The 26,856-nt window shown below is 36.9% G+C and overlaps 2 protein-coding genes and 1 pseudogene across 2 annotated transcripts; all 3 read left to right on the forward strand.

Moving 5' to 3' along the window:
• Positions 1-435: 435 nt before the first annotated feature.
• LOC107432032 (iridoid oxidase) lies at positions 436-2,487 on the forward strand. The gene is made up of 2 exons (XM_025066845.3): positions 436-1,452; positions 1,641-2,487. Exons 1-2 carry the CDS (start codon positions 508-510, stop codon positions 2,268-2,270), a joined length of 1,575 nt encoding a protein of 524 aa, XP_024922613.3. The 5' UTR covers positions 436-507; the 3' UTR covers positions 2,271-2,487.
• A 4,233-nt stretch (positions 2,488-6,720) lies between these two features.
• On the forward strand, positions 6,721-8,423 carry LOC112488967 (cytochrome P450 76A2-like). Its single transcript, XM_025066861.3, has one exon. It carries the CDS (start codon positions 6,758-6,760, stop codon positions 8,279-8,281), a length of 1,524 nt encoding a protein of 507 aa, XP_024922629.3. The 5' UTR covers positions 6,721-6,757; the 3' UTR covers positions 8,282-8,423.
• A 3,560-nt stretch (positions 8,424-11,983) lies between these two features.
• Positions 11,984-18,909, forward strand: LOC107432002 (cytochrome P450 76A2-like; annotated as a pseudogene).
• Positions 18,910-26,856: the final 7,947 nt, after the last annotated feature.

A 26,856-nucleotide genomic window follows, 5' to 3' on the forward strand; every position in this document is an offset into this window, starting at 1 on the left:
TGCATGCTTAATATTCTCGAAATTAAGTTATTACACATCAAGGAGATATATCTCTGTTCACCTCTTCTTCTTGTGCTGTTCCTGGCAAAGATTGAGTTGGAATAAAATCCCACAGAAATATATTAACCTACAAATTTGGCTGTCAGACACAATTCGTAATCAATAATATTTATTTGTGCATAATATAGGACACGTATCATATTCAAGATTTTTTTTATTAAAAAAAAAAAAAGGAAAGAAATTAAAGTATAAACTTGCAGAAAATGCCAGATGTCGGGTTTTAATTTATAAAATGGTCTATATTCCCAAAACAAAGATGACAAAATTATTGGATATCCAAAAATGTCAAAGAACATTAAAAAAAGTCAAATTATTTTTCTACATATGCTAGTGAGAATTTGTCATCCGATAAGGCAAAACACAACTATAAGTACAACTTGCCTTGGAGTAGAAAAACCAAAATTTTTATAAAGCTAGCAAAAAAATTAAAAAAACATAAAAGAAAAAATGCAAAAAATGGAATACTACGAGGTTGCGGGATTAACAATAGCGATCCTACTATGGGTTGCAAGGGTAATTGTGACGGAACGTCGACGCCGTCGATTGGAGGCGGTTGGACAGCTTCCACCAGGGCCGAGATGGTGGCCAGTGGTCGGCAACATTTTTCAACTGGGTTGGGCACCGCACGAGTCGTTTGCCAAATTGGCCCAAAAGCACGGTCCGATAATGACACTTTGGCTAGGCTCTATGAGCACCGTGGTCATCTCCTCCAACGAAGTGGCTCGTGACATGTTCAAGAACCACGATGTGGTGCTGGCTGGTAGAAAAATCTACGAAGCCATGAAAGGTGACCATGGCAACGAGGGTTCTCTCATCACGGCTCAGTATGGACCCCACTGGAGGATGTTAAGGCGACTCTGCACCACCGAGTTCTTCGTCACGAGTCGTCTCGATGCCATGCGAGGTGTGCGCAGTAGGTGCATAGATCGAATGGTGCAGTTCGTAGAGCATGCTAGTAGTAGTGCAAGCAATACTACTAACACTGCCATCGATGTTGGGAGGTATTTTTTCTTGATGGCTTTTAATCTGATTGGGAACCTCATGTTTTCAAAGGATCTTTTGGATCCCAAATCGGAGAGAGGGGCCAAATTCTTTTACCATGCAAATAAAGTCATGGAGTTGGCTGGGAAGCCGAACGTTGCGGATTTCTTGCCGGTTCTACGGTGGCTTGACCCGCAGGGCATTAGGAGGACCACCCAGTTTCATGTTGATCGAGCTTTCGAGATTGCCGGAGAGTTCATCAAAGATAGGATGGAAAGCATGGAGGAAGTAACAACACTAGAACACCAAGATAAGAGAAAGGACTTCTTGGACGTGCTCTTGGAATTCCGTGGCAACGGTGTGGAGGAGCCTTCTTCTTTTTCTTCAAGAACCATCAATGTTATCGTCTTTGTAAGCCTCTCTCTCTATATTGAATTTTATTCTACTAGGCGTAGTAGCCCAACTTAATTTATATTAAATTGATAATTTTCACACAGATTACATATATTTAGACACTAACCAAGTTGCCAATGTAACCTAGCAGAAAATAACTATATTTTATACATGCATGAAAATAATGTCATTTTTTGATGCTTTAGGAGATGTTCACTGCGGGAACAGACACAACTACAAGCACGCTGGAGTGGGCAATGGCTGAGCTTCTTCACAACCCAATAACACTGAGAAAAGCTCAGGATGAACTGAGGAGAACCTTAGGTCCTGACAATAAGCTGGATGAGAAAGACATAGAGAACCTCCCGTACCTCAAAGCGGTCATCAAAGAGACTCTGAGACTTCACCCTCCTCTTCCTTTCTTAGTCCCACACATGGCCATGGACTCTTGCAAGTTCCAAGGCTACTATATTCCAAAAGAAACTCAAGTTCTCGTGAATGTTTGGGCAATTGGGAGAGATCCAAAGACATGGGAAGACCCTTTAAAGTTCAAGCCAGAGAGGTTCTTAGAGCCTAACAACTTGGATTATAAAGGACACCATTTTGAGTTTATTCCATTTGGTTCCGGCCGACGAATTTGTCCGGCAGTCCCGCTTGTTTCTCGGGTGCTTCCAGTGGCTTTAGGGTCGCTTCTACACTCTTTTGATTGGGTTTTGGCAGACGGGATTAAGCCGGAGGAGATGGATATGACTGAAAGGATGGGCATAACGCTAAGAAAAGCTGTTCCTTTGAAGGTTATACCAATACCCTACAAAAAGGGCCACCTTGGAGACTAATTGCTGCCTCTATTTATCATTATTCTACGTGTTCGTGCCAATAGTTCAGTGTTTTGTTTTGGTAATAAAAAAAAGATACCTCTTCGTGGTGTCATACGCATTAAACCGAAGCTTTGCGCCCCACAGATTTACCAGGATGGGATCATAGGAAGAAATAACTCGGCGTGTTTAGTTTCTCTGATAGAATTTATTGAAAGATATTGTGGGATATTTTTGGTGGAGAAAGAAAAATAAAATATAGCTATTTTTTTTTAAATGTAATTGTTATATATGTGAAATAATAAGTTATTTGGCTATCTAAACTATTTATGAATATTCTAGATTCTAAAAAGTTAAGTTTAACTTAAACATTTACATTTATAAAAAAATCAAATCAAATTTAAATACTTGAAAATTAAGTTAAATTTGAACATTTATACAAAATATTTTCATCAACCACCATAAATATACAGCATGAATTGCAACATTCTCAATAATACAAAAGTTTCTTGCATATACAGTAACATAAATAGTAGTTTTTCTTTTTGCTTTTGACCAAAATGCTATGTAGAGAAAGATGTTGTATAAAATCCTTTTCTCTATTTGATTGTTTTGTGGAAATTTGGGAATTCTTGAAGATAAACACTAACATTTTTTTTTTTTAAGAAAAAAAACTAATTCTAAGAAAAACTTAGTCTTTGGAAAACTTTCACTGGCTACTCACAAAAGGATAAGCCCAATTAATTTTACATATATTGCTTGTCTGCTTGTTTTTATTCAATGTTTGTTTATGCTTGCGTCTTTTAACATATTAAGAGAAGCTTTTCGTAATCTATTGACACATGGTAATTAGCATGATTCATCTACTTCTAAAAACTTATAATTTAATTAGGTTTTGGTTCGTATCACAAAATCTTACGTGTCTTTTCCTTTCCTCTTGCTTTTCTTCTACCTTTTACTTCTGCTTCAATAGTGCTTTTTCTAAATTTCAAGAATATTTTAGAAAAAGATTTAAGAAAAAATAAAAATTTGTTAATCCCAAAAGCTTAAAAACAGTAGATTTTCATTTATTTATATTTTTCTTTAATATATTCCAACAAAAATTCTAAAAGTATTTTTCCTTTTTTTTTTTTTTTTCCTCCCTACAAAGGTCTTCTGTTCTCTTTTTCATCACAGTTTAGTTAAGTTTTTGTGAGAAGACATTATCAGCGTATGTATCACGTATACATAATAAAAGTATAAATAGAGGATTTTAGAAAGTTAATTATTTTGTGTTGAAATTATAGCTTAGGCGTGAAAACGATGATTTTTAAAGTCACGTTCTGGCAATAGAAACAATAATTTTTAATCGTAAGAGCTAATAAAATTGATGAAAACATTGAAAAATAAATGAATCTTGACCCTTTATTTATTAGTTGGCAAGAGTCCTAAGATTATAACAATGTTAAATGAAAGAGAGAAAAATAAATGAAGATTTAAATCATAACTATTGATATTTTTTTGCCAAGTGTCACTAAATCCTCACAAATTTAGGTAGAAGTTTTTTTTTATAATAATTTATTTAATTTACAATCTATTCAAATTTTTCATCGCATTCCATACTTTTAAAAACATAAATAAAAATATTTTTAAAAATACAAATAAAAATATTCAATCATTTTTAATCCACTTCATCTAAATAGAGGTTAAATGACAAAGAATTTTGATCCTATATCAACTCATGACTGATTGGAGTTTAATTATTTTTATTGTAAAGTAATGTTATATTATTTTTCAGAACGACAATTGTTGTGATTGAAAAAAAAAAAAGAAAAAAAGAAAAAAGAAAAAAAAAGGCACAGCATCTTCGCTCTTATCTATAATAGGCTCAGTTTGAAGGAAGACGGATATAGGCTCTTGCTAGTCATCTATGGTCAGGACGCACCCAATAATGTAAATGGCCATTTGCGTTGGGGTTTTAATGGAGCCTATTCTATATTGTGGGCTCCGAAAATTTGATTGGGCCATGTTTGACGAAAAGCCCAACAGTCTAGCCTCGTTGAATAATGCTTGTTCAGTGAAAGTGAACGACAAAAATAAATAAAATATTCGCAAAAAGAGAAAAAAAGAAAAAAGAAATAAATAAAACATTAGCAAAAGAAAATAAAAATAAATAAAACATACGTAGCTAGCTAGAAAGTTGTTAAGAAATGGATATTTGTGAAAAGATAGCTTTACATGGATTCCTCATACTGGAGATGCTAATGGCTCCACCAGGCGATGAAGAAAATTGTATGTGAAAACGATGCACAGAGTGTTCAATCATCGGCATGTAGGCTTTATCTTTTTATTTTTTTGGTATATGCTGGCTTCTGAAACAAGAGAAATAACTTCTTTAATATTTGCTTTGGTTTTGGTTTTATTTTTGTTTGTATTGTTTTATTTTTGCTTCTTTTGAAATACTATTTAATTTTTCCACCTAAAAAAAAAAACATATAGATATATATAAATAATATTTGTGGAGTCATGTGGTTATGGAATCTGTGGATTTGTCCAAAAAGAATCAGACCCATGGGGTGGGGGTATATTTTGTTTACTTATTTATTTTTTTTCCGATGATTAGGTGTACATGTGTACGAAGTTATCATCTTTGGTCTTTACCATACTAGAGTCCAGGATATAGATGTAAAATTTTGTTAAAATAATATTGACTAATTTTATCACCGTTTTAGGTAAAGTTTGATGGTCGACATATTTTCTAATTAGAAAATAACATTATTGTTTTCCGGACTTTCCAACACGAGGTTCATGTTGCAACATATTATATTTCACTAAGAAAAAAAGGTTGCAAAATATTAATAAATAATTTGTCATGGATCAAAGCAATTTGTCTTGGTATGGGAGCATGTAAATTACGATTACCAAAGATACAAACCCTTATGACTTTCACGCGTTTCACTTTGAATTTACATTTTTAAATATTGTTCGAGAAATTCTTCTCTTGATTCTTCCTCCAAAATTAGCATGGTACCCTCTCACTAGAGTACAAATCAACTTGTTTGCCAACAAAATAAATAAAATAAAAAAATACAAATTAAATTAATAATGTCTGCTTTGCGAAATGGAGTGGGACAGGATTTGGGCCGACAGTAGAGAATCTTTTACTTTTCATAATTGAGGAGGGGGATTGAACGTTTGATTTTGCACCAGGACTTGGGATTGTGTTATTGTCGATTAAAACTAGACCTGGCAATTTGGATCATGACACGGCGACACGACTCGAAAACGACACAAAATAAATGGGTTTGGGTTTATTATAAATGAGTTCGGGTCATAATCGGGTCAATCCGTTTAACACGATTATTAATCGTGTCATTTTCGGGTTGACCTGTTTAACTCGAAATTGACCCGTTACGACCCATTTATTAATCGTGTCATTTTCGGGTTGACCTGTTTAACACGATTATATACCTATTACAACCCATTTAAATTTAATTTTAAATTAATATTTTATCACTAATATAATATTTAATAACTAAAAAATATTATAAATTAAAAATTTTATAAAAATAATTTTCTATTACTAATTTTTTAAAAACAAAAAATACATCTTTAATAAAACAAAAACATAAAAATAAAAAAAAATAAAAAAAATTTCAGGTTAATAGGTTAATTTTCGGGTTAACGGGTTAATAGGTTAGTTTTCGGGTTAATAGGTCAATTTCAGGTTAACAGGTTAATAGGTCAACACGACCCGTTAAAATAATCGTGTTAAACGGGTCGTGTCGTGTTGACCTGTTTATAAACAGGTCGGGTTAGTGTTTTAGGTACCTGACACGATTAATAAATGGATCGTGTTCGGGTTAGGCATTTTTGACCCGATTATTAAACGGATTGACACGAACACGACCCACCAACCCGAATTGCCAGGTATAATTAAAACTGTCCCAAATAACAGGATGGAGAAAGTATATTATAAATGATAAACATGAAATAGTTCTTAATTATATCAAAAAATATATATATATATATGTACAGTCCGTTTATGGTGTGTACGGTACTCATATGGACTACAATATTGGTGACAGTTTTTTATAATATTGGTGACGATTTTATAAAAAATCATCGCTAATACTATAAAAAATCGTTATTAATATTACGATTTTCATACGGATCATCCTCACCATAAAATTTTTATATATATGTATATAACTCTTGGTATTTATCTACTGATTTGCCTACTTGGTAACAGCTGTACTGCACACGTATACAAGTTCCTGGAATTTTATAGTTTCTCTTTTTGTTAATGCAAAATTAGTTTTTGTTTTTATTTTATTTTATTTTCTTTAGTTCTCAACGGTCCAAAAATTCAATACTCGCTCACACAGGTTTCACCGAAAGCAGACAAAAAATAAATAAATTATTAATCATTTCAAGGTGACTGTGTCTTCAAATATATAGTACGGCCCACGACACTAAGCCCATGCATACTTCCATCTTCTGACTTTTCAAAGTTGAAGTTCCTTGGAATGCAAATGGAGAGATGGTGGGATTTTCTTGTTTCTTTCATCCTACTTTCGCCACTCGTTATCCTCCTCCTGCATCGCCGCCGCAAAACCTCCGGCAATGGCCGTCTTCCTCCAGGGCCTCCGGGATGGCCAATACTCGGCAACTTGTTCGATCTAGGATCAGAACCACATAAAACTCTGGCCCAACTAAGACACAAGTACGGTCAAGTTATATGGTTAAGACTCGGTGTCCGAAACACCATGGTCATCCTCTCGGCGAAATCCGCAGCCGAATTCTTCAAGAACCACGACCTCTCATTTGCTGAACGCACAGTCACCGAAAACAGCCGAGTCCACGACTACCACAAGAGCTCCTTGGCACTAGCCCCTTACGGCACGTTTTGGCGAGTCTTGAGGCGGCTGATGACTGTGGAAATGCTGGTGACAAAGCGCATCAATGACTCGGCGTCGGTTCGCCGGAAGTGCGTGGACGACATGTTGTTTTGGATCGAAGATGAAGCGAGTAAGCTTAGAGAAAGTGAAGGGGTTCATGTGGCTCGCTTTGTGTTTCTCATGACGTTCAATCTTCTTGGAAACCTCATGCTTTCCAAGGATTTGTTGGATCCCAAATCGAATAAAGGATCCGAATTTTTCAAGGCGATGACGAGCCTCATGGAGTGGAATGGACATGCGAACCTTGCCGATTTCTTTCCTTGTTTGCGGAGGTTGGATCCTCAGGGACTGAGGAAAAATATGGAGAGAGATCTCGGTAAAGCCCTCGAAATTGCCTCCAAGTTTATCGAGGAGCGGATAAACGAGCGGGAATCGCGTAAGGAAAAGAGAAAAGATTTCCTCGAAGTGTTGCTTGAGTTCGAAGGGAATGGAAAAGATGAGCCCGACAGAATTTCGGGTCGGGATCTCAACATTTTCGTGCTCGAAATCTTTTTGGCCGGTTCTGAAACAACCAGCAGCGCTGTGGAATGGGCATTGACCGAACTTCTATGCAACCCGGAATCGATGAACAAGGCCAAGGCCGAACTAGCCCAAGTTGTGCGCCCAGACAGAAAGGTTGAGGAGAGCGACATTGAAAATCTGCCTTACTTGCAGGCTGTAGTTAAAGAAACACTGCGATTGCATCCTACAATTCCATTTCTAATTCCTCGGAAAGCAATGCGAGACACCAATTTCATGGGCTACTTTATACCCAAAAACACACAGGTTTTTGTGAATGCATGTGCAATTGGTAGAGACCCGGATGTGTGGGTCGACCCGCTGTGTTTCAAGCCCGAGAGGTTCTTAGACTCAAAGATCGATTACAAGGGACAACATTTTGAACTGATTCCATTTGGAGCTGGTAGAAGAATGTGTGCTGGTGTGCCACTCGCTCATCGAATTCTTCACCTTGTTTTGGGGTCTTTGCTTCACCATTTTGATTGGGAGCTCGATGGGAGTGTGACTCCAGAAACTATGGATATGAAGGACATCTTGGGGATTACATCCAGAAAGCTTAAGCCACTACATGCAGTGCCTAGAAAGTGCACATAGCAAGTATAGCATGTATACAGTCTGAAATATATATTCCAATCAATTGAATATGAATGTGTTTATGTTTACTTTTTTATGTTTGTTTATAGCTAAATAAATGTAGAGGAATTCATAGATGGATTCCAAACACTTTTAAAGAAGATCATCGACTTCGTAAGAATTTTTCTCCATGTGCTTCATTCTCGAATTCTCCATCATTTACTTAGGTAATAGGTTATTGAGCTGCTTGTACATATGATACGTGCTAATTATAAATGAACTTAACTATTCGGACATGGTACAGATTTTCACTTGTGGTCCATTTATCTACTTAAAGGTCCAAAGAGCCCGATGGAATGGACCTTATTGATTTGAGTTCAGATTATTTATTTATTTATTTTATCTTTTTGGGTAGAAGAGAGGAAAAGAATCCCCAGTTAGAAATACAAAAAGCTACACAGGATGGAGCTTGATAAATGTTTGTTTCCTCCTGCGGAGGGCTAAGGGATATATTTACTCACACATTCGGAAAGAGTCAACAACAAAGTGGAGCAAGAGGGGGATCCATAATTGGTCACACCATAATACCTGTAGTTATTATGGCTAAAATTATTTAACTATAAATTGTAGCCTTTTAGACAAATGCCTTGGTTCTTTGTCGTTTATTCTGTGAGATAATATTTTAAGTTCTTTGTAGTGTATTGGGATATTAGTTTAAGTTCATACTTGCGTGTCTAAAAAGAAATAGAAACTGAAAAGGAAAAAAAAAAAAAAAAACTAAGAGCCTGTTTGGTCATGTTTTCTATTTTTTGTTTTCGAAATATTGTTTTGAAAATAGAGAATAAAAAATTATTTTCTGCTGGTTAATGAAAACAAGGAGCGTTTTACCATTAATACTTGAAAACAATTTTCAAAACTAAAAAATAGAAATCATGTTTGGCTAACACATGTTTGGAAAGACAAAAATGAAAGTAAGCAATAAAAAGGAAAAAATAAATATAATGGGCAATAAGGGGAAATAAAAAATGGAGATAAGGAAAAAAACAAAAAAAAAAAGAATAACTTATGGAAAAACAAAAAAACAATGAAAAAGAAAAAGTAAAAAATTTAAAATTTTTTTAAAAAAAATGTCTAATAGAAATGGAAAATAAGAAAAAAAATAACAGAATAAAAGAAAAATGGAAAATTGGGAAAAAGAACAAAATAGAAGAGAGAAAGAGAGAGAGAGAATATTTGATAAGGAAAAAAGGGAAAATAAGCAAAAAGAACAAAATAGAGAAATAAATAATTGGTATAAGAAATATTTCCAAAAAAAAAAAAAAAACGATAGAAGAAGTAAGATAAAAAAATAAAAAACTAGTAGACATATAACGAAGGAAAGAAAAAAAAAATTGATGTAATTGTTAAAGGATAAAAAAAAAAAAAGAGGAATAACTATTTTTTAAAGTTTTCTATTAAAAAAAATAAAAAAAGGAGATAAAATAAGAAAATAAAAAAATTTAATTGGATATATTTATCAAAGTATAATATTTTATCTTTTTCTCTCTAAAATATTTAAAAAAATTGAAATAATATTTTCTCTCTATAACTTTTTTTTTATAAGATAGAGAAACGCAGACTAAAAAAAAACAATAAAGAAAACAAATTAAAATAATATGTATTTTTATTATTTTCAAAATAAGTAAAAACATTATTTTATTATTTTTTAAATTTTATTTTGTTTTATTTATTTTCTAGAACTATTTTTAAAAATTGATGGCCAAACAAAATCTTTTGTTTCAAAAATAATTTTTTATTTTATAAAACAGAAAACAATTTTAAAAACAGATGGCCAAATAAACACTGATATTTCTCTCTGAATTTTTCAACGCCAAACGTAGTAAAATTACGTTATTATATCTTTTGGACCCCACCTTAGGCCCAAGTTCAAACGGGCAATATAGAAGAAAGCCCAAATAAATGAGCCCATTATCTCTTATTTTTGATTCAGCCCAAGCCACATAAAAGTCATTGAATGCGGTTCGAAGAATAAAAAAGGTCAATTAGAGGCGGTCAATAATTAGTTAATAATTATTATAGAGTTGGAACTCGATAACATCAAACATAACAAATTAACAACACGCCACTTAGGAATATTAATGGGACGGGACGAAGCCGATTTTTAAAATCTCATCCTCGTTTTTATAGAAATTTTTTTATCTCATCCCTGCAATTTTTCTCTTGTTTTTTGTAGGCAGGACGAGGATGGAGATCCTTCAATTGGGGACGGGACGGGACGGTTTTTTCCGATTTTTTATTTTTATTTTTATAATTCATATAATTTTTTTTTGAAAATTTATATAATTTTTTTTATAAATAAAATGTAAATAAAGTGACTAAAGTGGAACAGAAATACAACAACATACATTAATGTCGGTGGCCAAAGCTGAAGGTTTAGTGTTGGATCTTATAAGAAAAGAAAAAAAATAATGTTTTACATAAATAAAACTAGAAAAAATTAAATAAATATATATATTGGGCCGGGTTCGGGACGGAATGTTTATTTTCCGTCCCTGGCTCGTCCCCGCTTCGGATTTTAAACTTTTGTCTCAAGCCTGTCTTGCAATTTCGATTTTTCAACGGTGAGGATTAGGTTATGCGGGGCAAATTGCTATTCTTAACGCCACGTTTATAGTCAAGTTGGAATTGTAACTTCGTTTGTTGATGTCTGCTTAACATGCACATCAACTAGCATAAGAATTAGTGTCGTTGAATTTATTTATTAAATTTTGAATACTAAACAAAATGAAATTATTTTTTTTTAGATTTAGTTTACATAATTTTAGATGATATTAATTTGTCAACTAATAACAAAATACAGAATTATTGAGTATCCAAACTTTGATGGCCCTAAAAATCATTCCTATTACATCTGTCAGATGGTAATTTTTTTCCCTACCAGATATAAATACGCCTAAAATATGTGGCTCCAACCAAACATATCACTTGCTATTAATTATCACAAATAATAAATTTATATTTTAATTTTTTTTCTGGCTACGTTTTAATTATTAAATTTGAATGAAAATTCACTGCATAAGGGACACAATTCTTCTTATACTTCATTACATATTTTTTTCTTTAACCATTTTCATACCGTTTCCTCTAAACCAACTCAATATCAAAAAAGAAAAAAGAAATAAAAAGAAATATCTAATCATAAATTTCCATCAAAGGGAAAAAAAAAAAAATATATATATATATATATATATCTATCCATAATATCTCCTAGTTTCATCAACTCATCCTAATCAATCCCAAATTAAAGTTATCATTCCTACCAACCGTGTACAAACCAACTTGATTCCCCACACAACCCCCCTAGGAGGGGAAAAAAAAATCGTTGGGTTTCGTTTAATTCGCTTATTAATATCTTTGAAAAAACCACAACAACCTATTAATTGCCAAGCTGTATGGTAGTCTTAAAACAAGTTTCAAATGCGTAGGAAATTGAAATATATAATATCCATTCTTGTGCTTGTGCATAGTATAGTGAATATTGTGAATTGTCTACAAAAATACCAAGACATGTGAAACGTTATAAGCTGCTGGTCGGAAACCTCTAGTGGATTTCAGCAGCAATTGCAAGCTATAAAGTAACCTGCCATTGTCTCTGCAATAATCCACATAATGGAGTGGTTCTTCAAATATATTCTTGTTTGTTTTATCTTCTTTTTGCCACCAATGGTTTTGCTCCTACTTAGTCGAAGAAGTACTTGTTTTCATGGTCGGTTTCCTCTTGGACCCCCCAGGATGGCCTATATTGGGAAACTTGTTGGATCTAGGTAAAATGCCTCACAGGGCTCTAACAGAGCTTAGAGGTAAGTATGGTCAAGTTATATGGCTAAGACTAGGTGTCATAAACACTATGTTCATTCTCTCTGCCAAAGCTTCCACTGAGCTATTTAAGAACCATGACCTTTCGTTTGCAGAACGCACTCTTAATCTCAATATATGTGTCCATGACTTTCACAAGAGCTCCTTGGCTCTAGCCCTTTATGGCTCGTATTGGCGAGTGTTGCCCCGCGTGGTCACGGTCGACATGTCAGCAAGTGCATCAATGAGACAACCCTGATCCGCCAAAAATGCATCGACAAGATGTTGTTGTGGATCGAAGAGGAATCGAGGAAAATAAGACAAGGGCAAGGAGTTCATGTCACTCGGTTTTTGGCTGCAGCCGGGCACTCAAACCTGGCCGATTTCTTTCCATGGTTGCGGTGGCTAGATCCACAAGGAGTGATGAAAAAGATGGAAAAAGGGATTTCGGCAAGGCTACTAAAATCGCTTCTAGGTTTGTCAAGGAGCGAATCAATGAGAGCCGTCCAGAAAGAGAGAAAGGAAGGACTTCTTGAGTGTGTTGCTCGAGTTTGAAGGTAATGGAAAGGACGAGCCAGCCAAGTTTTCTGAACGAGACATGATATTTTTCATACTTGTAAGTAGCTTTAATTTAACATCAATAGTATTGATACTCATAGAAAATTTACAGTTTTCAACACCAAAATTCTATCTGCATATATATATATATATATATATGTGGCATATTGCATCTTTAAATTAGATTTAAGATATTTCATTTTCTCAAATATTGTTGGGTTTAACCTATGATATCAACAAATTATTTATTGATCAAATTTCATTAATATAGTAAAACTCCAGACATTAGTCATAATTGAAAATTTGTCATTTATAACATCATTTTGTCATCATATATCCATTTTTTGTGCGTAAAATAAATCAAATGACAAACAGTATAATTATTTGTATTATGCTGGATGTCTATAATATATATATATATCTGCTAGATGTAATCGGCACGTGTTGACAAAACAACTAGGAAACTGTTGAATGGAAACAAAAACCAGAAGCAAAACAAAACAAAACAGAACAGCAAAACAGAGAGCAAAACCCGAAGGAAGGAAAGAAAACTGCAGCTGCTGGTTTATTGAATGATTCTCGGTTTTTGTGGCTTACGGCACACCCAAGGAAAAAACATAACAATATTTATACTAATACTTAACCCTACCTACATAAAATATCATAAAATTACCCTAAAAGAAGTTTCTAAAACTTGAACTCTAAGAAAACTTGGACCCTAAGTAACCAAGGTCCACAAAATAATAACCCAAAAAATCAAGTTTATATTTCAACACTCCCCCTTAAACTTGATTAGTTATTCCTATTAGACTTCTCAATTTAACAAAAACTTCATGCTTGAGAGGCTTGGTAAAAATATCAGCTACTTGATCATGAGTCTTCACATACTCTAGCTGTACATCTCCTTTGATAACGCATTCTCTAATATAATGATAATGCGTATCAGTATGTTTGCTTCGATCATGAAAAACAGGATTCTTGGCAAGGGCTATTGCTGATTTGTTATCCACGTAAATCTTGGTTGGTTCTTCTTGTGGACAGCCCAACCTCCTTAACAAGTTTCGAAGCCAAATTGCATGACAAACACAAGAGGTGACAGCTACATACTCCGCTTCACATGTTGAAAGAGTAACAATTTACTGCTTCTTTTATATCCATGTAAACGCCGTATTTCCCAAATAAAACACAAAGCCACTTGTGCTTTTACGATCATCTATATCTCCACCCCAATCACTATCACTATATCCAACAAGCTTGTAATCATCGGAAGTTGAATAATACAAACCAAAACTTATTGTACCTTTTAGATAACGAAGAATCCTTCTTGCTGCCTTCAAGTGAGTTGTTGTTGGATTCTCCATGTATCGACTTATAACTCCTACAGCATAGAGAATATCCGGCTTTGTACATGTCAAATATCTTAACATTCCAACCAAGCTCTTAAAAAATGTTGGATCCACCTTTTCTCCTTCCTCATGCTTTGATAACTTGTCTCCACATTCCATTGGTGTACCAACCGGATATGCATCATCCATTTTAAACTTCTTAAGTACCTCCTTAGCATACCCTTCTTGAGTAATTAATATGCCTTCACCTCCTTGCTTTACTTCAATGCCAAGATAGTAAGACATGAGCCCAATATCGGTCATCTCAAACTCCCTCGTCATCTCCTGCTTAAACTCGGCAAACATACTTGGATTGCTGCTCGTGAAAATTAAGTCATCTACATACAAGCACACAATCAATATATCATCTCTTTTAATTTTAATGTAAAGTGCATGCTCATATGGACACTTGATAAAATTCCTTTCTTGGAGATACTTGTCAATTCTAGCATTCCAAGCTCTTGGTGCTTGCTTCAACCCATAAAGTGTTTTTTTCAACCTTAAGACTTTGTCTTCTTGTCCCTTGATTTCATATCCTTGTGGTTGTTCGATGTAAACTTCTTATTCAAGAACTCCATTTAAGAACGCAGACTTCACATCCATTTGATGTATTTTCCAATTGTGTTGAGTTGCCAATGAGATGATTAACCTTACTGTTTCTAGTCGTGCAACAGGTGCAAAAACTTCGTCATAGTCTATACCAGCCCTTTGACTATAGCCTTTCGCTAATAACCTTGCGTTATATCTTTCAACCTCACCTTTAGCATTCTTCTTGGCTTTATACACCCACTTCAAACTAATAGCCTTGGATTTTTGTGGAAGTAAAGATGGTTCCCAAGTTTTGTTCTTCTTGATTGCTTTTATCTCCTCATCCATGGCATTTTTCCATTTTTTGTCTTTCATTGCCTCTTGGAAGTTCATGGGTTCACAATCAGCAAATAAACAAAACAAAGTGAGATCATCCTGGTTTTCGGTTACCTCATATACCTCTTGTAAACTCCTAAATCGTGGGGCCCTTTCACTTGAATTTCCGCCTTCTTGAAGACCTGCTGTTGGTGAAGCTGGTGGGGTGATCGGCTCCTCTCTTATGAGCTCCATACCTAGCTGTTCCGCTTCTTCCTCTTCAAGATATGGGAGAAATTGTAGCTTTCATCATGTGATTCCCAATTCCACTCTTCTTCTTCATTAAATATAACATCCCGGCTGATTATTGTTTTCCTACTTTTAGGATTGTAGAGTTTGTACCCTTTGGAGTTTATGTCATAGCCAATGAAGACATACTTCTCACTTTTGTCATCCAATTTGCTTCTTTTCTCATCAGGTACATGTGCATGAGCTATGCTTCCAAACACTCTTAGGTGTGAAATACCAGGCTTCCTTCCACTCCAAGCTTATTGAGGTGTTTTTCCCCACACACTTCTTGTTGGAGATCGGTTAGATAGGTAGACAGCACATGCAACCGCTTTTGCCCAAAACTCCTTCGGCAATCTCTTGCTTTTAAGCATGCTTCTCGCCATATCTAGGATTGTTCTATTCTTCCTTTCTACCACACCGTTCTGTTTGGGGGATCTTGGTACTGTTAAAAAGCTTTGAATCCCTTGTTCTTCACAATATTTCTGGAATTCATTTGATGTGAACTCTCCTCCTCGATCAGATCTCATAGCTTTAACCAAACAGCCACTTTTTGTCTCAACAAAAGCCTTAAACTTCTTAAAATTCTCAAATACCTCTGATTTTTCTTTCAAAAAATATACCCACGTCTTTCTCGAAAAATCATCAATGAAAAGAAGGAAATCATAACTCTTACCAAGTGAACTAGGCTTCATCAGACCGCACACATCAGCATGTATAAGTTCTAGCGGCTTTCGAGCTCTTGAAGTTGTCTCTTTGGGAAAACTTTTTTTAAATTGCTTTCCAAGTAAGCACCCTTCACAAACTTGATCCGGATTACGAATGCAAGGTAATCCTCTCACCATCTCCCTTTTGGATAGCAACTCTAGACCTCCAAAATTTAAATGCCCAAATCTAAGATGCCAAAGACAAGACCCATCTTTGTAGCATACCTTGAGACACTTGGCAGCATCATTTTGAATGTTGAACATGAACATTCTATTTCTTGACATCAGCACCTTGGCTATTAAGTTGCTTGCATTGTCCCTTATACAAAGATGGTTGTCTCTTAGATGAATATCATAACCTTTCTCCAAAAGTTGTCCAAGACTCAAGATGTTGCTCTTCATACTTGGCACATAATATACATTTGATATGAACTGGTGCTTTCCGCTCCTTAACCGAATGAGGATGCTGCCTTTTCCTTTTACTGCTACCTTGGATTCATCCCTAAAAGATACATTGCCTCTCACGGATTCATCAAGCTCCACAAACATGCCTCTCCTTCCGCCCATGTGATTGCTTGCATCGATATCCAAGTACCATGTATGGTCTTCACTTCTTTCATTATCTTTGTAAGCCAACAACAAGGTACCATCTTCTTGACTTCTTTCTTCGACATAGTTGGCCTTCTCTTCAACTTTATTGTAGCCAGGGATTCTACATTCGGAAGCATAATGACCGAGTTTCCCACATTTGTAACACTTTACATGGGACTTATTATCATACCTTGGTGCTAAAAAACCTCTCCCATGGCCTCTTGTTGATCCTCTTCCTCTTTGAAAGTTGCTGTTATGATCATCACCAAACTTCCAGCCCCGTCCAGATCCTTGCCAGCGGCCACGTCCTCGCACACGGCCCCGTCCTTGTTGGCTTCAATCATTGTGACCGCTACTGGTTTCCTCTTTAGTTGCATCAATTCAAGTCTTGAACAACTGTTCCACTATTCCTTCCTTCTTCTTTTTCTTTTCTTCATAAGCTTGCAACGAACCCAAGAGCTGCTCCAATGACATAGCTTCCAAATCTTTTGTTTCTTCGATAATGGCAACAATATGATCAAACTTTGAATCTAATGATCTAAGAATTTTCTCCATGATCTTAACATCATCTAATTTTTCACCATTCCTTTTTAATTGATTGGTCACCATCAAAACTCTAGAAAAATAATCAGATATGAGTTCTCCTTCCTTCATATGCAGCGTTTCAAACTCGACCCTTAAGGTTTGAAGTCGTACCTTCTTGACTGGATCGACTCCCTTGTAAGAGATGTGAAGCTTCTCCCATGCTTCTTTAGTCGACTTGGCTTCCGAGATCTTCTCAAACGCATTATCATCTAATTCTTGATAGATTAGAGAGCTTTCTTGTCTCTCTTTCTTGAGTCTCTCAAACTATCTCTTTGATTTTGAGATAAACTAACTTCATTCTCTGTTTCGACGTAGCCTTTCTCCACTATCTCCCATACGTCTTGGGCGCCAAGGAGAGCCTTGATCTTGATACTCCAGTTGTCATAGTTATTCTTGTTGAGTGTTGGAACTTGGAAAGGGACCATACCATTATTGGCCATTTTTTATCACAGTACTGTTCACACTACTGTTTACGTCGCTACTGTTCACGCTACTGTTTACGTTGCTACTGTTTACGAAACTGTTCAACTAGGCTCTGATACCACTTTGTTGAATGGAAACAAAAACCAGAAGCAAAACAAAACAAAACAGAACAGCAAAACAGAGAGCAAAACCCGAAGGAAGGAAAGAAAACTGCAGCTGCTGGTTTATTGAATGATTCTCGGCTTTTGTGGCTTACGGCACACCCAAGGAAAAAACATAACAATATTTATACTAATACTTAACCCTACCTACATAAAACATCATAAAATTATCCTAAAAAAAGTTTCTAAAACTTAGATTCTAAGAAAACTTGGACCCTAAGTAACCAATGCCCACAAAATAATAAGCCAAAAAATCAAGTTTATATTTCAACAGAAACAACAATATATTTTTTTTCTCAATAAAATAGATAAGAATATCATAGTGATATAGTTAAACACATTTTTAGAAGGAGGGTTCAAAATTTGGTCCCCATAAAAATTTTACCTTTTGAATCCTGTGAATTAATAATCGAATCTCATCTCAACTTAAAATTTTTTTTATTTAGTTTATTTTATTTTCTTTAACAGAAAATTGCATAAATTAAGTTTGATCCCAGAATTAACCATTTAGCTATAATAATGTCATCTAGATTTATGGCGTATTTTGTCAAATCAGTGAGATCATCAGCAACATGAATGATCACAGTTTTATACAAAATCCACTTGCAATAATTTTCATGTACCTGGTACAGGAATTATTTATAGCTGGTTTAGAAACAACGAGTAGCACCATCGAATGGGCACTGGTGGAGCTAGTCTGCAAACCAGACTCAACGAAGAAGGCCAAGACTGAGTTGACTCAGGCGGTGGGTCAAAACAGAAAGGTTGAGGAACGCGACATCCAGTATCTTCCATACTTGCAGGCTGTCATTAAAGAAACACTGCGATTGCATCCTCCACTTCCATTTCTTATTCCTCGGAAAGCAATGCGAGACACCAATTTCATGGGATACTTTATACCCAACAATACCCAGGTTTTAGTGAATGCATGGGCAATTGGAAGAGACCAGGATGTGTGGGTCGAACCGTCGTGTTTCAAACCCGAGAGGTTCATAGACTCCAACAAGGTTGACTATAAGGGCCAACATTACGAGCTAATCCCATTTGGTGCTGGGCGAAGAATGTGAGCAGGAGTACCACTGGCTCATCGAGTGCTTCACCTTGCTTTGGGATCATTGCTTCACCACTTTGATTGGGAACTCGATCGCAGTGCCACTCCAGAAGCCATGGACATGAAGGATAGGTTGGGGATCACAATGCGGAAGCTTGAGCCACTACTAGCAGTGCCTAGCAAGTCCGATATTATTGCATAGCCCATATATGCAAACAATCACATAATTAATTTCGCTCAAAGGTGAAAGCCTCACATAATATAATATAAATCAGAACTAACATCAAAATCTGTGTGGAAACCATTATTTACCACTATATTTTTTCCATTGAAAAAGTGGTTTGTTTTACCCTAGCTTTATATCCTGCTAATTTGATATTACCATATCTTTCCATACTTTTGACTCGGTGTTGATGCCAGTAAACTATGATCCCTAATCCCCATATTAGGGAAGCACTTGAAAACTGTTAGTCATATAATAAACATCCATATTCTCGTATCTTTGACCACTCCCATTTTGAAAATTTTATACTAATGAAATTTAGAAATTAAGGTATTTATTTAATGATGTTCAATTATGTAAAGCATTAGCCTTTGTTATTATATTGTTATTATTAATTTTTAGATAAAGATCTCTTGATAACATCATATATATTAAGTGAAAGATTTCATATCATATGGTATCACAACATAGGATTATATCGAACATACATCTTCATTTTTTTTAGTTTGCTAGTTTCTTTGAGATTAAGATTATTTCTAGGTGATTTTCCAATTTCTATATAGGTTCGTGTTAGGTGTTTAATTGGTGATCAGACTTAATTTCCTAATTTGATGTTTATATTTGTGTTTATGGTTTTTTTTTTCTTTTTTTTAATCAAGTTTTTTCTTTCAAAAAAAAAAAAAAAAAAAAAAGAACTACCACAATTTGTGTATGTTATTTTATGGCGTTCCATTTTGTATAAATTTGAAATGGCTATTTACAACTTGAAGTTCTTTTATCTTGAGGAAATACCTGAGACTTTTGGGGTCTTAGAAAACTACAACAAGAGCTTGATCCAAGAATGAACAAGCTCAATGGAAACAATGCATAAGAGCATTGCTTAATGCCTCCTCTAATTTCTTCATTTTGAACAATTTGTCCATTTTTATTTTATAGCGTTCTATTTATAACAAATTGAAATGGTTATTGACACTTGAAGTTCTTTTATCTTGATGCAAACAGTTTGAGGGAAAAATACTTGAGATTTTGTGGGATCTGACAAAACTTAACCAGAGCTTGTTCTTTTTGGGAACAAGCTCAGTGGAACCATATCTGAGAGCATAGCTCCAGTTAACTCTAATTAATTTCTTCATTTTTAGCTCACCAAACTTCATCATCCAATTTCTTGATACTATTACTACTTGTTTCTAACTCACCTTAGATTCTGAAAAGTGTTGTGGTTCTCTGACCACGTTAGAGAAGAAATATGAGAAGAAAATAAAAAAAAATTCTATTACTCTCTTGAAATAGAATACAAAAATACAAAAACTTCTCTCTCTTGGATTCTCACGTGGAATCTCTCCCTACACCCTCCAATTCTCTCTGGAATTGCTCACTCTTCTCTCAAGTTCTCTCTGGAACTTAAACACTCTCTCTCTCGGAGTTTTCTCTCAATATTCCTCACTTGGGATAATATTGATGCTCTCTTAGCTTGTGTTTTGCATGGAACGGGAAGGAGCCTATTTATAGGCTTACAAGGCCACAATCTTCAACAGCTTAGCCCACAATTGTTGATTGGTGCAGCAATGGTGTCAACAATGGTGGCTGTCAAAAATGGTGGCTGTGGTTGGTGTGGCTGTGGTTGGTGCGGCTGTGGTTGGTGCGGCTGGACTTCACAATTCTCCCCCTCCAGCCGCATTTAAAACTGATGGTCATCTGCCATCTATTCCAGCTATGTCTCTGCATAGCTTCAGCTTCTCTTGAGCAACAACTTTTGTTAGCATATCTGCTGGATTCTCTTTTGTGTGAATCTTCATCAGTTTCAGCAACTGTTGATCTATTACTTCGCGTATCCAATGATAGCGGATGTCAATATGCTTTGTACGGGAATGATACATTGAGTTTTTGCTCAAATCCATGGCACTTTGGTTATCACAATGTATCTTGTAGTCTTCTTGCTTGATACCCAATTCTGTGAGAAAACGCTTTAACCACAACATTTCCTTACCCGCTTCCGCTGCGGCAATGTACTCTGCTTCAGTAGTGGATAAAGCAACACACTTCTGCAATCTTGACTGCCATGACACAGCTCCCCCTGCAAAAGTGTAGAGATAACCTTATGTAGACTTTCTATTATCAGGGTCTCCGGCCATATCTGCATCTGTATAGCCTTCTAAGATTGGGTCACCTCCCCCGTAGCACAAGCACAGCTTCGATGTACCTTTAAGATACCTGAGAATCCATTTGACTGCTTCCCAGTGTTTCTTTCCAGGATTTGAAAGAAATCTGCTCACAACACCTACTGCATGAGCAATGTCTGGTCTGGTACACACCATTGCATACATCAGACTTCCTACCGCTGAAGAATATGGTACTGAAGCCATCTCCTCTATCTCTTCTTTGGATGAGGGGCACAATCTCTTACTCAACTTGAAATGATTTGCAAGTGGAATGCTGACCGGTTTAGCTTTATCCATGTTGAATCTCTTTATCACCCGTTCAACATACTTCTCTTGAGATAGCCATAACCTTCTATTCTTCCTATCTCGGATTATTTGCATTCCCAAAATTTGTTGAGCTGGTCCTAAGTCTTTCATATCAAAGGACTTAGACAATTCTTTCTTCAGGTGACTAATTTTCATTGCATCTTGTCCAACGAGCAACATGTCGTCCACATATAGCAAAAGTGCAATGAAGTTTCCACCTGAAAATTTTTGAATATAAACACACTGGTCTGCTGCAGTCCTTTTATAGCCTTGACTCACCATAAACGAGTCAAACTTCTTATACCATTGTCTTGGTGCTTGCTTGAGGCCATACAAGGTCTTCTTCAGCTTGCATACGAGGTTTTCTTTCCCTGAAACCTCAAATCCTTCTGGCTGCTCCATGTAGATTTCTTCATGTAAATCACCGTGAAGAAATGCTGTCTTCACATCCATCTGTTCAAGCTCTAGGTTTAGACTTGCTACTAAACCAAAAATGACTCGAATTGAAGTCATTTTTACCACTGGTGAAAAAATCTCATCAAAGTCAATTCCTTTCTTCTGAAGAAATCCTTTGACCACCAATCGGGCTTTGTGTTTCACCACCTTTCCGCTGCCATCTTTCTTGAGCTTGAACACCCATTTATTCTTTAGTGCCTTCTTTCCTGTTGGAAGCTCAACCAACTCATAAGTATGATTTTTCTGTAAGAATTCCATCTCATCTTGCATTGCTTGCAGCCACTTTTCCTTCTCTTGATGAGAAACAGCTTCCTGGAAACTCTCTGGCTCCCCCTCTTCAGTAAGCAGAATATACTCAGATTCTGGAAATCTCTTTGATGGAATTCGGCCTCGCTCAGATCTCCGAACTTGTAAACCACTGGTTTCAGGAGGTGTACCATCATATGACCGCTGTGATGGCCCTGCAGCTGCTTGAGAGGATTGAGTCTCCCCCTGCTCAATATCCCCTTCTTCCTCCTGGTCTGCTTCTGGTATATCTTCATACACCTCATTATCTTCTGTGGCTATTTGTGCTGGTGCTGGATTAGGACAAAAATTCTCGGCACTAGAACTACAATTAGGAGACATTCTGGGCTTTTCAATGTCTTCCATTTTCTGGTTTTCATGGAATACTACATCCCTGCTTCTAATAACCTTCTTTGTTTTCGGGTCCCATAACCTGTATCCGAATTCTTCATCTCCATATCCTATAAAGATGCATGGAGTAGATCTTGCATCGAGCTTCTGTCTGAGCTCCTTGGATACATGTACATAAGATAAACAACCAAACACTCTTAAATGAGAGTAGGAGGGAATCTTACCCGACCACATTTTCTCCGGAATTTCAAAATTCAACGGTACTGACAGTGATCTGTTGATTAAATAGCAGGCGGCACGAACAGCTTCTCCCCAGAATGGCTTTGGCAGCTTAGCCATACTGATCATACTTCTGACCTTTTCCATAATGGTTCGGTTCATTCTTTCAGCTATTTCATTATGTTGTGGGGTGCGAGGGACCGTCTTCTCATGTCGAATGCCGTGTCTTCTGCAGTAGGCATCGAACTCCTTGGAAGTATACTCGCCTCCATTATCTGAGCGGAGGCATTTCAGCTTCTTTCCTGTTTCACGCTCTACCATGATATGAAACAGTTTGAAGTAATCCAATACCTGGTCCTTAGTCTTCAAGAAATATACCCACACCTTCCGTGAAGCATCATCAATGAAGGTCAGAAAATACTTGTTGCCACCTAATGATTCCACCTCCATGGGACCACAAACATCAGAGTGCATCAGACTAAGCAACTCTGATCTTCTCGATGCAGAGGAACTGAAGGAGACTCTATGTTGCTTACCAAACAAGCAGTGATTACAAGGATCTAGCGCAGCATCCTTGCAAACAGTAATAAGCTTCTTCCTTGCCAAAGTGGACAATCCTTTTTCACTCATGTGACCGAGTCTCTGGTGCCACAGATTTTGAGACGCCTCTCCTTCTACAATATTGAGGCTATCTGCACATATCTTCACATGAGTCTTGTACAGCGTTCCACAAATATGTCCTCGGGCGACAACTATGGCACCTTTCGTCATTTTCCATGTGCCTTTACTGAAGTAGTTGTCATAGCCTTGCTTGTCTAAGGCTGCTCCTGAAAGTAGATTAAGCCGAAGATCTGGAACATGACGGACATCCTTCAAAGTGACTGTACAACCAACATTCGTTTTTATCTGAATATCACCAGTTCCCATAATCTTTGCAAAACTGGAATTTCCCATCTTTACCGTACCAAAGTCTCCTGCTTTGTACGTTTTGAAGAAATCTCTGTGTGGAGTGACATGATAGGATGCTGCAGTATCGACTACCCACTCAACATCTTGGGTTGATATATGAAGGCATGTCTCTTCTTCGGTGGAGCAGAGCGCCACTTCTCCTGTAACAGTGACTAGTGTCTCTCCATCCTTCTTCGGCTGATTACCTTGGAGTCTCTGCTCTCTCAACAACTTTCTGCAGTTCTTCTTCATGTGACCCTCCAGGCCACAATGATAGCACTTATATGATGATTTTCTGCCGTCTGTAGATCTGCCTCTGCTCTTGCTCCTGCCTCTCCCCCTATCTCGACCACTTCTTTGCTGTCTTCCTCTCTCTGTGACGAGGGCATGTGACTGATCCATGCCCATGTCTTTTCTCCTGGCCTCTTCATTAAATATGGCATCCTTAACCATAGACATAGTAAGTTTGCCATTCGGGGCCGAATTGCTGAGAGAGACTACCAATGTCTCCCAACTGTCTGGAAGAGAGCTTAGAAGTAGGAGGGCCTGATCCTCATCCCCTAGTTGATAATCCACAACAGATAGTTGATTTACCAAGCTCTGGAACTCACTGGTGTGCTCGGCTACAGAAGTTCCACTCTGTAATTTTAGATTTACCAATCGCTTAAGCAACAGGGCTTTGTTCCGAGCAGTCTTGGCCTGGTACATGTCCTCCAATTTTGTCCAGAGGGCATATGCATCCGTTTCCTTCGATACATGATGGAAGACACTGTGGTCGATCCATTGCCTGATCTGACCGATCGTTTTCTTGTTTAATTTCTTCCACTCTGCTACTTTGCTGGGATCAGGATTTTCTCCTTTAGCTTCTATAGGATCAAACAGATCCTTACAATTGAGGAGATCTTCCATCCGAGGTCTCCAAAGTGTATAATTTGTGGCAGTGAGCTTAACCATAGCTCCCGAAGATGATTCTTCCATTGACATTATGGCTTGACAAAAAATGGAGCTGAATTTGGCAAAACGGAGTTAACCGTTGCGTTCGGAACGGCCGAAAATGGTGGACTTGACTCTTCCGGGGTCAAAATATGATTACCAGAAATTTTAGGGCAAAACTGTAATTTCATAAAATTTCTGGGTCAACCTGCAAATACAGAAACTTCAGGGGTCCGTCTGTAATTTCCAATATTTCAGGGGCTGTTCCGTAATTTCAGACACTACAGGAGTCAATCTGTAATTTCCACTAATTCAAGGGCTGTTCCTTAATTTCAGAAACTACAGGGGTCAATCTGTAATTTCCACTAATGCAGGGGCTGTTCTGTAATTTCAGAAAGTAGTGATGACGTGGCAGATCGTGCTGACGTGGCACCACGTGGCAGATGACGTGGCGATGACGTGTCTGATGACGTGTCGGCTGGCGTGGCAGGTGTGCTGACGTGGCTGCTGACGTGGTCGTCTTCAACCTCCAGACGGCGCGTGAGGCGCGTGAACAGTTGCAAAAAAACTTCAGTCGGCGCGTGCGGGCGCGTGGGACGTCAGTTTTCTCTCCGGCGAACTGCGTTGTTCTCCTCTCGTCGGCTACTTTCACCTGGGATTGTCAAATTAATTATTTAAGCAATTTTTCGAAACACCAACTTGAAGAACAGTAGCTTTGTTTCTCCAAATTTTGAACCCAAGCTCTCGACCTGGAGCTCTGATACCATTTGTTGTGGTTCTCTGACCACGTTAGAGAAGAAATATGAGAAGAAAATAAAAAAAAATTCTATTACTCTCTTGAAATAGAATACAAAAATACAAAAACTTCTCTCTCTTGGATTCTCACGTGGAATCTCTCCCTACACCCTCCAATTCTCTCTGGAATTGCTCACTCTTCTCTCAAGTTCTCTCTGGAACTTAAACACTCTCTCTCTCGGAGTTTTCTCTCAATATTCCTCACTTGGGATAATATTGATGCTCTCTTGGCTTGTGTTTTGCATGGAATGGGAAGGAGCCTATTTATAGGCTTACAAAGCCACAATCTTCAACAGCTTAGCCCACAATTGTTGATTGGTGCAGCAATGGTGTCAACAATGGTGGCTGTCAAAAATGGTGGCCGTGGTTGGTGTGGCTGTGGTTGGTGCGGCTGTGGTTGATGCGGCTGGACTTCACAAAAAGTTGTACTTCTTTAATCAGCTTCAATCTTCAATCTTTTGCTCTCGCATAAGACTTGATTGGGCTCTTACTTTCCTCAGAAGCTTCTTTACCTTTTCTGTGAAGGAATCCCATACTTTTAGATTTTCAAAATTCCAACTTGATCTATAACTCTCAAATATTCTACAACCCACGTTTCAACCCTTTTCTTGGACGAAATCTCCCTATCCAACAACTCATCATTAATGGACATCTCTAATAACAATGTGTTCTTAAAGCCAATTGTCATATCCACCACCACCATCACCAGGGTTGACAGAAATCAAGCAAAACATAATGAAGGTTGAGATTGAGTTCAGGGTACTTTTGGTCTTCTCCGTCCACTTGCATTGAGTTGCCAAAGCAGAATTCAACCATATGCATTCAAAGGGCAAAAAAAAGAAAAGAAAAATGTGGAGAAAGTGTTTGACGGTAAATCCTTTGCTATTTTTGGACTTGAGGCGATTTGGGATGCCTTATTCCCTAGATAAATAGTAAATAGTTCATTATTGCCAAGCTGTTTTATATTATATAATCATAATATATAAATAGTTATATTTTATATATTATCTATTCCTGTGCTTACACACCAAATGCTCAAACAAATTAATTAGCGAACTGCCTTTCTCCTTTGCACAAAATAAAGAACATATTTACGAAAATTTAGTTGGCAGCTTGCTAGTTGGTAACCTTGAATGGATCAGGAGGAACTAAGCTAGCTAGCTAGCTAGCTATTCTCTAGAAAGCATGGAGTGGTTCTTGAAATATTTTCTTGTTTTTTGTTTTAATTTTATTTTTGCCACCAAAGGTTTTGCTTCTATCTTGCAGGAAAAATATTTCTGTTATGGCCAATATCCTCCTGGACCCTCGGATGGCCTATGGTAGGAACCTTGTTGGATCTTGGAAAAATGCCTCATAGGGCTCTGTCAGAGCTTAGATGCAAGTATGGTCAGGTTATATGGCTAGGACTAGGTGTCATATATAAACAACATGGTCACCGAGCTCTTTAAGAATTATGACCTTTCGTTTGCAGAAC

This window comes from Ziziphus jujuba, chromosome 11, assembly GCF_031755915.1.
Source record: "Ziziphus jujuba cultivar Dongzao chromosome 11, ASM3175591v1".
Lineage (NCBI taxonomy): Eukaryota > Viridiplantae > Streptophyta > Magnoliopsida > Rosales > Rhamnaceae > Ziziphus > Ziziphus jujuba.

Coding starts and splice junctions, on each gene's coding strand:
- LOC107432032 (XM_025066845.3), top strand. CDS start 508: ATGCAAAAAATGGAATACTACGAGGTTGCGGGATTAACAATAGCGATC. Junction 1,453..1,640: donor CCATCAATGTTATCGTCTTT/GTAAGCCTCTCT, acceptor TTGATGCTTTAG/GAGATGTTCACTGCGGGAAC.
- LOC112488967 (XM_025066861.3), top strand. CDS start 6,758: ATGCAAATGGAGAGATGGTGGGATTTTCTTGTTTCTTTCATCCTACTT.